Source organism: Geotrypetes seraphini, chromosome 12, assembly GCF_902459505.1.
Source record: "Geotrypetes seraphini chromosome 12, aGeoSer1.1, whole genome shotgun sequence".
NCBI classification, from domain to species: Eukaryota; Metazoa; Chordata; class Amphibia; order Gymnophiona; family Dermophiidae; genus Geotrypetes; species Geotrypetes seraphini.
Genome location: NC_047095.1, coordinates 83038450 through 83052364, shown reverse-complemented (window position 1 = coordinate 83052364; position 13915 = coordinate 83038450). Strand labels below are relative to the sequence as shown.

The window sequence follows — 13915 nt, the reverse complement described above, 5'->3', positions numbered from 1 at the left end:
GCATGAGAGACAGCCTCTTCTCAGTTTGGCTTGCAATCCAGTCCAGACACACAGATGAGAGAAGCCTCAGAAATCTTATTTAAAAAAACAATTAAAATCAACAAAATTATGATCAGATAAAGCCAAGATTTCATGGTTAAAAGCAATTTACCAAGCCCTAACTTACATACCTGTCACATCGAGCACCAGAGACTGAAGCTTTACAAATACAATGGCCTGTTACAGGGTCACAACGGCTGGCACTGCCAGCTGGGTCACAGTCACATTTTGAACTCCTGAAAAAGACATACATGAACCTCTAAATTATTGATATGTTTAGCCATGTGAAATAATCCCAGATATGCTTAGTCTGCAGGAACACACAAAGCCATTCTCCCTCTAAATCTGTACACAGCAACTCAACAAATCTTCTGCAATTACCTGCCTCTTTCTCTCCCCCTCCTCTCTCCAAATTTCACAATCTCTTATCTTTATTACCCAATGCCACTAAGAATATTCCACAGCCCAAGTCACTCCACGTCCAGACTAAACCCAGCATCTAACAGCACACTATATACTTACAGCATTCGGTAGTCTATGCACCCAGCCTCTGTTAGATAATGGGATCCATGCTGGCATTGGTTACACTTCTCACCCATCACACCTGGTTTACAGCGGCAGCGGCCATACTTATCACACTGAATGCTGAGGGAGCCTGAGAAGGCAAAACAAGAGCGTCACTACAAGGGAGATGGCACTGTGTGTTGAAAGCATGAGAAGCCACTGCAAGAAAGAGAGAGAGACCCATGTGCTGAGAGCTTGAGAACAACTACATCAAGAAGAGTGCTACTACAAGAGAGAGCAGTGTGTACAGAGGAGGGCCAGTGTTAGACATACTGGAGTTTAGTGTAAAAACTTGAGACATGGTTCTAAAAACCTACTGGAAGGTTGTATCTTCTTCAGTTTGGGGATCTTGTAACATGGAAGCCCATGACAAGTGACCTGGTTGTCCCCTCCACCCTACCCTCAATATCATCTGCCTTGATAGTAAGAGAGCCTGAGAGGACATTGCAACAATGAAGAACATCACTGCTACCACATTTTGACTTTTGGTCTTCCCTTATTTGTGTAAAGTCATTTGACTCTTTATTCTCCTCAGAGGAATCTTTGTTCCTCTAACCAGCATTTATTGTCCATTCCATCCTTACTACAGATGTTTCTGGACACAGAAAGTCTAGTTTTTCTGTAATGGTATCTACACTCTGGAATTCTCTTCCGCTTTATCTACATTCTGAAAAATCCTTTCAGGCATTTAAGTCTCATATTAAAGCTTACTACTTCAAGATGGCATTTGATCCCGATTCCTGATAATCTTTTCTACCTTAAGGTCATCTGACTTGGCTCTTGATATCCAACCTTAATATACCTTCCTTTTTGTTCCATTCCTATTTGTTTTTACCTTAAGACTTTGCAAACTATCCTACCCTCACTGCCTATCTGTATCAAGTCTTTGTTAACCTGTCTCTGTTTATTCTCTGTTTGTTTTGATTTTTAATTATTCCCGTTGTTTTTATATTATGTAAACCGCTTTGATTTGACTTTTTTTGTCAATAAAGTGCGGTACACTTCTCCCTCCTTATTCGCGGTTTTTAGCTTGCTGGCTCCTCCCCCCAAATTACATCAGCTTGCACAGAGAAATCGCTGATTCCAAGCGTTTACAGAGAAAATCACTGATTCCCAGCACTTTCTTCACCCCGTTTTGCCTCTCCTTCAGGAACAACCCAGGTCTCCCACCATGTTATTTGCGGTTTCACTATATTCATGATGGTTTTTAATAGAAAACAGTGAACAACATACGAAAAAGTTATTTGAGATTTTTCTGTATTTGCGGTTCTGTTAATCCCCTATCACAGCGAATACAGAAGGAGAAGTGTATATCAAAAAATAACTAACTGTACTACATGGATATACACAATGGCTCTCTCAACATAAATGCATATCCAGCAATTCCTCTTTCTATTGCTTTTCTTCACAGGGTGAATTGAAACGTTCTTTTTTCTCAAAATGGAATTGTGTGGCAATTTCTTGAAAGCAATGTATAGTTCCCCTTCCGCTTGTGCTGAAGTCAATGGAGGATCTCCTAAGATCTCTTCATTGGAAAGAGACAACAAAAAGGGTGTCCTCTTTCACCTCTCCTTTTTGCCTTGAAGATGGAGCCCTTGGCAGTAATGGCAACTTTTTGCCGATGTTATATCACAACACTCTATCAATACGGATCAGGGAACTTTATATAGCGAATGCTCTGGATTGAAGATTAACATGTTTAACTGGGAAGCGCTAAATAATTTGCCAGATGGTGAACAGCAATGCCCTAAGGAACAGTTTCCTTTTATATAAGTAAAAGAACATGTCAAATATTTAAGGATAATTGTTACAAGTGGAAAAATCAAAAGTCCCAAAGAATTAAGGTAGGGACAATTTATATTTGCAATATTTAGAGAGAAAAACCACAAAAAAGTTTTATTTATAGGACCAGATGAGAAAAGCAAAAATAAAGGACAGAAGAGTAAAATGTTTTGCTTCGTTTAGCAGATGCACAATGCTATTTTTGATAACATTTTCATGACCTTATTATTGACATGCTGGACTAAAGATCAATTAATTTGCAAGCGCAAATGTTTGCATGACTTGGTCGGTGGCAGAATAGGTCACCTAGTAAATTCAAATGCATTTAGCTCTCTCTCTCTCTCTCTGGTTAACTGTCTGGATCCATTTACAAATTACGCTCATTGATTTTGGTGAGGAGGTAAACTTCTGGTGAGTTGTAGCTATTCAATGCTTACCCATTTGTCATGGATTTTCAGTGATGTTTCAAATTTCTAAAGCAGTGGTTCTCAATCCTTTCCTCAGGACACACCCAGCCAGTTGGGTTTTCAGGATGTCCATAATGCATATGCATGAGATAGAGTTACATACCAAGGATACAGTGCATGAAGACCTCCCTCATTCATATGCTTTGTGGATATCCTGAAAACTTGATTAGCTGAGTGTGTCTCAAAGACTGGGTTGAGGGGTAATGCTCTAACAGGCCAATGCTCAGAACCTAATGTCAGCACTAGAGGCAATTAGTGCCAGACTAGTGCCGGCATTAAACTGCACACAGGTTCAAAAGCCATGAGTGCGGGGAGCAGCATGGGCGCTGATGATCAGTGCGAACAGCACATAAATACAGTCAAATGAGCTGCTTAATTATTCCCTCCCAATGCTCAGAATCAGTGCCCTTAAAGAAAACTCTGCCCTACCGCAGGAACCCTGCCACCTTGGAGTTGGCATTAGAATATTTCTTCGACCTCCAGCAAGCAGGAGGAGGCCACATTCATGTCAGCTATGACTTGGCAGTGTGGCTCTGATTAGGCAAGCCAAGATGACAGTTCGGACACTTCTTGTCATATAGATAAAAAATTTGTAACATCCTAGAAATAGTGTGACATTATTTCCCCTTTCCTAGCCTAATCAGTTTCTGTTCCAGTTCCTTGTTAGCAGTGGCCCATACCTTGGGGGCTGCAATTGCAGGGTAGACAGTGATCGCCATCCCGCAGGTGGTAGTACCCTTCCTTGCATCTCTCGCAGTGCACCCCATCAGTGTTGTCCTGGCAGTTGACACAGCGGAATCCATTCTTTAACAGGACCTTCAGCGTCTCGTCATAGGTGCACGTTGTGGCCTTCCCATTGCAATAACATTCTAGGATAAAGAGGAAAAAAAGGAGGAGATCAGGTGCAAAAGGAACGTCTGAACTAAAAGATGTAAAACCTGTAAAGAACACAACGAGCACTTCCCACCAGTGTCGTAGTAAGGTGGGGGGGGCTGGTCTTGGTAGGAGCACCAGTCCTTCTCTGCCTCTCCACTCCCCCCCCCATCACACACGTGCCTTCACTTCCTCCCCAATGTACCTCTAGCTCTTTGCCGGTGCGAGCAGCAGCTCCAACCTGATGCTCACTCCGGCCTCGGTGCTCCCCTCTGATGCTACTTATGGGTCCCGCAACTAGGAAGTAACGTCAGGAGAGCCAACACCGGCACATTTAGCAAGTTGGAGATGCTGCTTGCACTGGAGAAACTAAACAGGTATGGCGGGGGGAGGGAGCGGAGAAGAGGACGAGGGGGGCACCAACACTCTGGGTGCCTCCCACCCTCACTATGTCTCGCTATCCATTATCAATGAATAAACAAAGAACCTCTTGCCCCCCTCTAAACAGGCAGCCCTCGAGTGATTCTGGACATACACAACTTTCTCTTAGATAGAATGTGGATCATATTTGATGTTATAAGACCGTACAGCTTAATTTTGAAGCATATGGATTAGGGCTGCCAGATTTTCCTTTCAGAAAATCCAGACACCCTTGCCCTGCCTAGTTACCCCCACCCCCGCCCTAATCCCGCCCCCAAGTCCACCCTAGCCCTGCACCCCGCTGGCTGCTCTTGTCGGGCAGAGAGGAAGTCCACGCATGCGCAGATGCTACGTGATGATGTCACACGCATGTGCATGTGATGTCATCGCATGATAGCCGCGCATGTGCGGACTTCCTCCCTACCCGGACAAAGTGTCTGGTGTTGAAAAGCCATCTGGATCCAAGGACATTTCCTCAAAAGGATATGACCGGGGAAATCCGGACGTCTGGTAACCCTAATATGGATACCCCAAAATGTCCAAATGGATGTCCAGGTGCTTGAAACTTCCAAATCCCAAATTTTCAAAGACATAAAAGGGACATCCAACACTGCAGTACATCCAAATAGCAAAAGGGCACGTTGTAGATGTGTTTTGGGGCAGACTAAGGAGGGTCCAAAATCAGGACGTCGAATGACAATTACCTAACAGGAAGAAATGTTCAAGTCTAAAGAAGAATGTCCTAAATTAGTCCCGTTTCACTGATGTCCAGGGTACATAAAAGTGCTCTGATTGAGCAGCTGACCATTAGAGGGATTAAGGCATGCCTAACGTGACCATTTATTTTTTCCTCAAAATGGGACCGAACCCCCCACCCCCACCCCTGGACCTCTCCACTAACCACTAGGCTGCCCCTCTACTCTGAAGGATGTTTGAGTGGCCATTCTTCTAAGAATGCTGCCAAACATCTTTGTCCCTGGTTTGTTTGCTTTTTGCTGTTCATATATTGGACTTCCAGTTTGTAAAATGGCTGTTCATGCTGGACTTCCTCAGCATGCAAACATCCATCTCACATATTTTTTAAACAGAAATCCTGATGTATTTCCTGTTGGAAAAATATATGTAAGATGGATGAAAGTTTTGGACATTATGAGCTAGATGTCTCCATTCTGACCTGGACGTCCTTTCAAAAATGCCCCCTCTCTCAAGTCTTCCTCCTATTTGTCTCTCGGTGCTTGTATCTTTTTGAAAGGGTTTTGCTGGACTGACAGCACTTACTACCAACAGTGCACTATTACAACATTCATCTGTCTGTTGGAAACCATTGAATACATTTGACCAAAATTCAGTGATTAGGGCTAAAACATCTGGAAATTGATTTAATTTGGTGCAACATTACACTGTCTGACCATTTTTATTTATTTATTTTTTTAAATGGATATAGAAAACAGAGGGTAGGATTAAATGGTCATTTTTTTCAACAGAGGGGAGTAAACAGTAGAGTGCTGCAGGGATCTGTACTGGGACCGGTGCTATTTAAATAACGATCTAGAAATTGGAATGACAAGTAAGGTGATTAAATTTGCAGATGACATTAAACTGTTCAGGCGGATTGTGAAACATTGCAGGTAGACCTTAGGAAATTGGAAGACTGGGCGCCCAAGTGGCAGATGAAATTTAATGTGGACAAATGCAAAGTGAGGCATATTGGGAAGAATAAACCAAATCACACTTTCTGGATGCTAGGATCCACCTTGGGGGTTAGTGCCCAAGAAAGGGATTTGGGTGTCATTGTAGACAATACGATGAAACTTTTCCCCAATGTGTGGCGACGACCAAAAAAAAAAACACGATGCTAGGAATTATTTTTAAAAGGGGTGGTTAACAAGACTAAATGCCTCTGTATCGCTTCATGATGCGACCTCACCTGTAGTACTGCATTCAGTTCTGGTCTCCTTATCTCAAGAAAGGTATAGCGACACTAAAAAAGGGTCAAAGAAGAGCGACCAATATGATAAAGGGGCTGGAACTTCTATCGTATGAGGAAAGACTAAAAAGGTTTGGGCTCTTCAGCTTGGAAAAGAGAAGGCTGAAGGGAGATATGATTGAAGTCTACAAAATCCTGAGTGGAGTATTACAAGTGGATCGATTTTTCACTCTGTCAACAATTACAACGACTAGGGGGCACTCGATGAAACTGCAGGGAAATACTTTTATTTTATTTTAAATATATGTTTATTGAAAATGGTCGATGGAACTTACATTATAGTGCACAATCAACAGGCTTCAAGGCAACAATAGAAAAGGCAATGCTAACAAGACCAGAATTAGCAAGGAGGAAAGTATCAACCATAAAATGTAAGAGTCTAGTAGTGAACCACCACTCGTCAACAAAGCTGAAAGGTCAGGCCGCCAATGCAAAGCCATATCAACCCACCATTCATTTTGGCATTTTAAACCCCCAGCAAACACCTCCACACACCCCACATACCTCAACCCACCCACCCCGACCAAAACAACAATCACACAACAACCAGCAGACCAACACCCCCCTCCCCCCCGGGAGTACAGGAAGGACACAGAAGCTACAAGAAAGAATAGAAGATAAATAAGAGATGAAAAGATAAGGTGAGATGGGCGCCAAGCCATGGAAATACTTTTAAAACCAATAGAAATAAATATTTTTTTCACTCAGAGAATAGTTAAGCTCTGGTACACGTTTCCAGAGGTTGTGGTAAAAGCGGATAGTGTAGCTAGTTTTAAGAAAGGTTTTTACAATTTCCTGGAGGAAAAGTCCATAGTCTGTTATTGAGAAAGACATGGGGGAAGCCACTGCTTGTCCTGGATCGGTAGCATGAATGTTGCTACTCTTTGGGTTTTGGCCAAGTACTAGTGACCTGGATTAGCCACCGTGAGAACAGGCTACTGGGCTTGATGGACCATTGGTCTGACCCAGTAAAGCTATTCTTATGCTCTTATCTCTGTATTTTGCATAGTACATTAGCAAATACATTTCTGTTTCTATGAGTACTGCGTCCAGTATTGGTCACCATACCTTAAGAAGGATATGGTGTTACTCGAGAGAGTTCAGAGGAGAGCGACACGACTGATTAAGGGGATGGAAAGCCTTTCATACGCTGAGAGATTGGAGAAACTGGGTCTCTTTTCCCTGGAGAAGAGAAGACTTAGAGGGGATATGATAGAGACTTACAAGATCATGAAGGGCATAGAGAGAGTAGAGAGGGACAGATTTTTCAAACTTTCAGAACATAAAAAAACAAGAGGGCATTCGGAAAAGTTGAAAGGGGACAGATTCAAAACGAATGCTAGGAAGTTCTTCTTTACCCAACGTGTGGTGGACACCTGGAATGCGCTTCCAGAGGACGTTATAGGGCAGCGAACGGTACTGGGGTTTAAGAAAGGATTGGACAATTTCCTGCTGGAAAAGGGGATAGAGGGGTATAGATAAAAGATTACTGCACAGGTCCTGGACCTGATGGGCCGCCGCGTGAGCGGACTGCTGGGCGCGATGGACCTCAGGTCTGACCCAGCGGAGGCATTTCTTATGTTCTTATGTTATGTTTCCAGTGTTACTCCACATGCAGAGTTTGGCTTCTTGGGATTTCCAGTCTTCATCTGTCTGTTTCTATTTCTAATTTGTGGTAAGGATCATTTTTATTAAAAAAATTTTTATTCTACATACAATTTATGCGGTTCACAATAAAAAGAACATACATAATAAACATTTACAATAGACTCTCAGTTAACCGGCACCCATAGGTATTGATAGATGCCGGATAAATGTCGTTTCTGGTTGCTTGAGAGTTACTATTAAAAATAGGTCTAACTTATATATCCCATACTATGCCATACCATAAACTGTTCCAGACAAACTACCGGACATATGGTAGGCAAAGCATGGGCGTACTCTGGTGTGACTTGCCAAGTTTACACTTACATTTCGGCCAGAAATTGATTTTATTTTTATTTAAAGTATTACAGTATTTCTTAGACTGTTTTTTTCTAGTTTCTTGAGAGTTCTAGTTAATTAAGTTCCGATTAACAGAGAGTCTACTGTATCTATAAACATAAAGAACAAGACATCACAATATCAATGTGCCTTAATGCAGCACCACAGCCCTCCTCTTGTTTTTAAAACAAAGTGAGGAATTCTGCTAATGCAGTGGTATTTATTCCCAATCTTCAAGGGTCACCAAGGGGTCAGGTTCTCAGGATGAAAGAGGTTTGCATACAATGAAGGTAGTAGGCATGCAAATCTCTCCCATACATATTCATTAGAGATCCCGAAAACCTGACCTGTTAGCAGCTCTCAAGGACTGGGATGAAGACCACTGTGCTAAAGTGTGGTTCCTATGTAGGAATTTGTAGCAGCCCAGCTTCTGTTTTCCAATCTCAGGCTCCCAATAGGGAATATATTAGTACTGCAAGATATATTTCTTTCAAAAGTAGGGAAGTTCGCCATATGAGTACTAAGGAGGCAATTCTGTAATTGAGTGCCACATGTTTGGCACCACTATGGGAAGTGCTGAGCGACAAATCTATAATGGCTATGTACACATAGATGCCTTTTTAGAATATTAGCTAGAAAATGACACGAGGACAAATTTTTCACCGTCCTCGCAAGAACTCAATTTCCCCATCCCGTCCCCGCGGGTTTTGTCGCTGCCCCCTGTCACATTCTTGTAAGCTCTGTCTTAACTGTACAAGGTTCGAACACATGATTTCAAAGTGCTTGAGGCTTGTGCAGATGAGGATAGAGCTTGCAGGAATGGGGCAGGGACAGGAAAATAACTCACGGGACAGGAAAATGAGTCCTGGCGGGGACGGAGAAAAATTTGTCCCCCTGTCATTCTCTAATAGTAGCCTAAGATGTGTACACAATGCTAGGCACACTCACTTAAGCTAGATATGAGTAAATACAGCTAAGAGCTATCTAGAAGTTACATGTGTGTGTTAGGGTAGAAGACATGCTCATGTCCCACCTAGGCACTGCCCACACGTACACTCCCTTGCAGCTACATGCTAACGCACTTATGAGTTATTTTATAGAATGTGTAGTATGCCAATGCACGTAAGTGCCAATTATCTTGGAATTTATGTACACTTACCAGACGTTCAGATTTACCCGGACATGCCCTCTTTTTAGACAACTGTTCAGGTGTTCGGGGTTTGAAAAGCTTTGAACTGGGGGGACCGCATCTGGAGGGCATCCGCACATGTGCAGATGCAATATGGTGACGTCACACGCATGCCCTCCAAACGCGGCTCCGAGCTCGAGGAGAAGAGGTTTGGGGGCGGGGCTGGGTGGAACTGGGCGGGCCTGGGGATGGGGCCATGTGTCTGGATTGTACAATCGTAAAATCTGGTAACCCTATACTTAAGGCATGCATAAATTATAGGTGCATAGTTATAGAATTGCCTTTTAAATAATATACATAGATCACCACATCAGGGCTCAAACCAGTTTTCTCAAATGTATTCACCCCTGTCAAGCTGGGGCCCCTTCCTCTCTTCTGTGCTGAAGTGCATCCCTCACTCCCACACACATGCTCAGACATTATGTTCCTGGGTCCAAGGTATAGCTTATTTTTTTTGCTTTCTTTCTTATGCTCTGTAATAGACTGCCATGATATGGAATGTGGGAGTTATTTCAAAGTGACTATTTTTCCTTGCCTTGCATACGGCTTGCATACAGGAGACCACTGCCGCTTCCTCTCACACAGCTCTTGTGGGCACTTGCTAGGCACATTCCTCTCCCTTACAGAAAAATAACTTTGCAATGTTCAACACTAACAGCGCACATATTATTTGTTGAGCATTAGGAAGTTATTTTTCTGTGCTGTTCCTGCGCTGCACTCCTGTGCATCCACTGAACTAAGAACATAAGATTTGCCGCTGCTGGGTCAGACCAGTGGTTCATCGTGCCCAGCAGTCCGCTCACGCGGCGGCCCCCAGGTCAAAGACCAGTACCCTATTTGAGTCTAGCCTTTCTTGCTTATGTTCTGTTCCAGTAGGAACTTATCCAACCTTGTCTTGAATCCCTGAAGGGTGTTTTCCCCCTATTACAGCCTCTGGGACAGCGTTCCAGAACTCCATCACTTTCTGGGTAAAGAAAAAGAATTTCCTTACGTTTGTACGGAATCTTTTCCCTTCTAACTTTAGCAAGTGCCCTCTCGTTCTCTTCACTTGGAGAGTGTGAACAATCTCTCTGTCTCTACTAAGTCAATTCCCTTCAATATCTTGAATGTTTCGATCATGTCCCCTCTCAGTCTTCTCTTTTCAAGGGAGAAGAGGCCATTTCTCTGGTCTCTCGTTGTACGGCAACTCCCCCAGCCCCTTAACCATTTTTGTCGCTCTTCTTTGGACCCTTTTGAGTATTACTATGTCCTTTTTCATGTACGGCCACCAGTGTTGGACGCAGTATTCCAGGTGGGGGGTGTACCATAGCCTGGTATAATGGCATGATAACCTTTTTAGATCTGTTCGTGATTAGAGAATGACACGGGGACCGTTTACCGTGGTAAACCGTGGGTCACCACAGTATATCTTTAGGAATGGAGATATTTGCAACTGGTTTACCGTAGAAATGGGGACAAGATCTTTTTCCGCCCCGTGGGAGCGGTGCAAAGTCTTACTCCTGTGATAAAAAAAATTGCGCCCGTGTCAGACTTGGCATCTTCTTCCCAGCTCCTCTTGCACCTATTTTACCTTCAGGAGCCAGCTATGCCACGATGAAGACAGAAGGAATCTAAAACCAAAGCCTGAGACCAATGTGATTTGAAGAATAAAATTACCAGACAACAAAAAGAAAAAAAATTTATTTTATATTTTGTGATTAGAATATTTCAGATTTGAAATATGTATCCTGCTAGAGCTGGTATTAGACATAACTGGGGACCGCAAAGCCCAGGCTGTGCTTCTTTAGCTTCCAGCTGGCTTAGGGCTCTCTCTCTGACCAGGGGGCAGTTGCCCTAGTTGCACTCCCCTAACATTATTCTTGCCATGTGTGACTAAAGTATTCTGTTAGCTTGATTTTTCTATGTAGCATTCTCTAGTAATTTGGTTTGTTCAGTTTTCACAGTGGTGAAGGGGATATTTGTGAAAGGGAGGGGAGATAGATTTTGTTGAACTTTGCTCTGTTTTTCACGCGACTGCAGGGCGGCACAGGCAGGCTTCGCCAGCATCAGTTTCTTTTCTAAAGCGCCGCGAAGATAAGGGGGAGGGAGAGAGATTTGGCCGGAGGGAGGGAAGGGGCCGTGCGCAGTCAGTGATCACACACCTTCCCTCCCTTAAGTTTCTTTACGCCACGAAGGTAAGGGGGAGGGAGGGAGATTCTCGGACCGCTGAAGGGCAGTGAGGTGGTGAGAGAGAAGGGTGGATGCTGCTGGGACGGGGCAGTGAAGGGGACGGCGGGTTCGGAGATGGGGCGGTGAAGGGGACTGTGGGGACGGGGCGGTGAAGGGGACAGTGGCCTGGTGACGGGGCAGTGATGGGGGTCAGATTTTTTCCCCGTGTCATTCTCTATTCGTGATCCCCTTCTTAATCATTCCTATTACCAAACTACTCCTTAGACTTCCTTGGAAAGCCCATAACTGGAACAGCACAGAAAAATAAGTTATCTTGCACTGTAAGCAACAGCACAGGAGCACTGAGCATCAGCCTGAAAATAACAGTCTGGTTGGAAATCATCTCTAACCAGTGGAAGCCTGACAAAGCTTTAGGAATCAGCACTGTGCAACATTTGACTCACAGCCAACACCTATTATCAGGTTTAGACATGACAATTAAATTCCAAGCAACTGACAAGATCCCACAAAATTAAACATACATCATCTCTTTTCCAACCTTATCCTGATTTCACTCACCCTCTCCCCCACCCTCACCTTGCATTCTTTGCACCCGAGGTGTGGGCCTAGTAGCACAGCCATGATGATAATTCCAGCCTCTCCTAGCAGATGGTCCTCCCTGGGAATATTTTGAGCTCTGAGCTGAGCAGCACATGGATGTATTTCTAAGGCTGCTGTTCCAAGCATTCGGCACATCTACAATCCCCTCCTCAGACTCCAAAATGAGGCCCACCCAGGGCATTCCTGCAACTCTGTAGCCAGACTCTGGGCTGAGGTCCTCTAAGGATATTTGCACATGCAGAGAAATAAATACACAGGAGACAGTTGCACAACCATCCAGTCAGCACAAGCTAAGGATGGAATTGCAACTGAACCCCATATAAAAAATATATACTAGGACCACAGTCAAGTGCAGAGTCTTAATTCTTCAGGGTTTTATTTGACAATGGACTGGAATACCAGCAAACAGCTGTTTTCACACTGCAGCTGGGCGCTAGCATTCTTTTGAAGATATTCTTTTAGAGTGTATTCTGTGTGTTGCTGCTTCAAACTACAGAGTTTAATAGACTTCAAGAAGCCATGAGATAAGCACAGAGGATCCTGGGTTGCAAAAACCAACAGAAGACATAGCAAACAAATTCATTAATAGCTAGGTCTGACTGGAACACTGCAAGTATGGTAATAACTAGAATTTGAATTCTTAGCAGAAACACAGACGCTTATGTCTCTGTGTCTGTCTGGTAGGCTATAATGAATAAATTAATTAGCAGTTGGAATATCTGGCAGGCTGCAAGTATGGTACTAGAAACAGAGAAAATAATGGCCCATCCAGTCTGCCCATCCATACCATCTACTAACCCTTCAGCTCCCTCAGAGATCCTCTGTGCTTGCTCTTTGCTTTCTTGAATTCAGATACAGTCTGTCTCTTCCACCTCCCTTTCTTTACAGAAGTAGTTCCTTAAATTACTCCTCAGTCTATCCACTATCAAACTTCATCCTATATGCTCTCATTCCAGAGCTTCCTTTGAGTTGAAAGGGGCTTTCCTCCTGTGCATTTATAACACAGGGGTACTTAAATATCTCTGTCATAATCTCCTCTCTCCTGCCTTTCTTCTAAAGTACCAAATACTCCACAGGCAATACAAAATGTAAGTGTAGTAGCAACAGTTCTTTCATTAGTAATGGAAATTTGCAAGGAAGAACTGTTTCTTCTAAAGTATGCACAATGGCATAGTGAGGGTGAGTGCTGCTCCTCCCCCCCACACACCCACTTCCCTTTTCCCATACCTTTTTAACTTCTCCGGCATGAGCAGCTTGCCTACGTCAGGGCCGGCTGCCCTGTGACATCACTTCCTAGCTGCGGGTCCCGGAAGTGACATCAGAGAGATTGCCGATGCGGGCAGCAGCCTCACGCCGGGGAAGTAAAAAAGGTATGGGGGAAGGCAAGGAGAGGAGCGGAGAGGGGGGCAGAGAAGAGGATGTGTGCCAAGCCCTTAGGAAGACCGTCCCTCCCCTTTACTGGAATCTTTAAGTCTGTCCCGAACATTTTGTAGCCACCCTTTGAAATGGTTCATCTTGCTTGTTTGAAGGTGTGGTCCCAAAGACAAATTTAGGTACTATCGCCTCCTTTCTTCCTGCTGGCCATTCCTCTTTCTTCACACCCAGGCAACCTTCTAGCTTTTGTCAACACTTTTTGACCATGTTTGGCCACCATAAGATCATCAGGTATGATTAATGATAATAATAACTTTATTTTTATATACCGCCATACCACAAACAGTTACCATATTTTGAAAAAGAAAATCCTGGACACATAATCCCACCCCATTCTTCCTCTAGTCCTTCCCAGTCCCGTCTCCAGCTCTGGTAACCCTAGGTATGATCACCCCCCCCCCCCCCCCC

The 13915-nt window shown here is 43.8% G+C and overlaps 1 protein-coding gene across 1 annotated transcript in view; it reads right to left on the bottom strand.

The window, feature by feature from the left end:
• LAMC2 (laminin subunit gamma 2) overlaps nucleotides 1–13915 on the bottom strand; it is a 98097-nt gene that overhangs the window by 77550 nt on the left and 6632 nt on the right. The window contains exons 2-4 of the mRNA XM_033917177.1: nucleotides 3533–3721; nucleotides 562–694; nucleotides 171–275 (exon numbers count right to left, since the gene is read on the bottom strand). Coding sequence (XP_033773068.1) covers nucleotides 171–275; nucleotides 562–694; nucleotides 3533–3721 — 427 coding nt within the window. The remainder of the gene's footprint in view (nucleotides 1–170; nucleotides 276–561; nucleotides 695–3532; nucleotides 3722–13915) is intronic.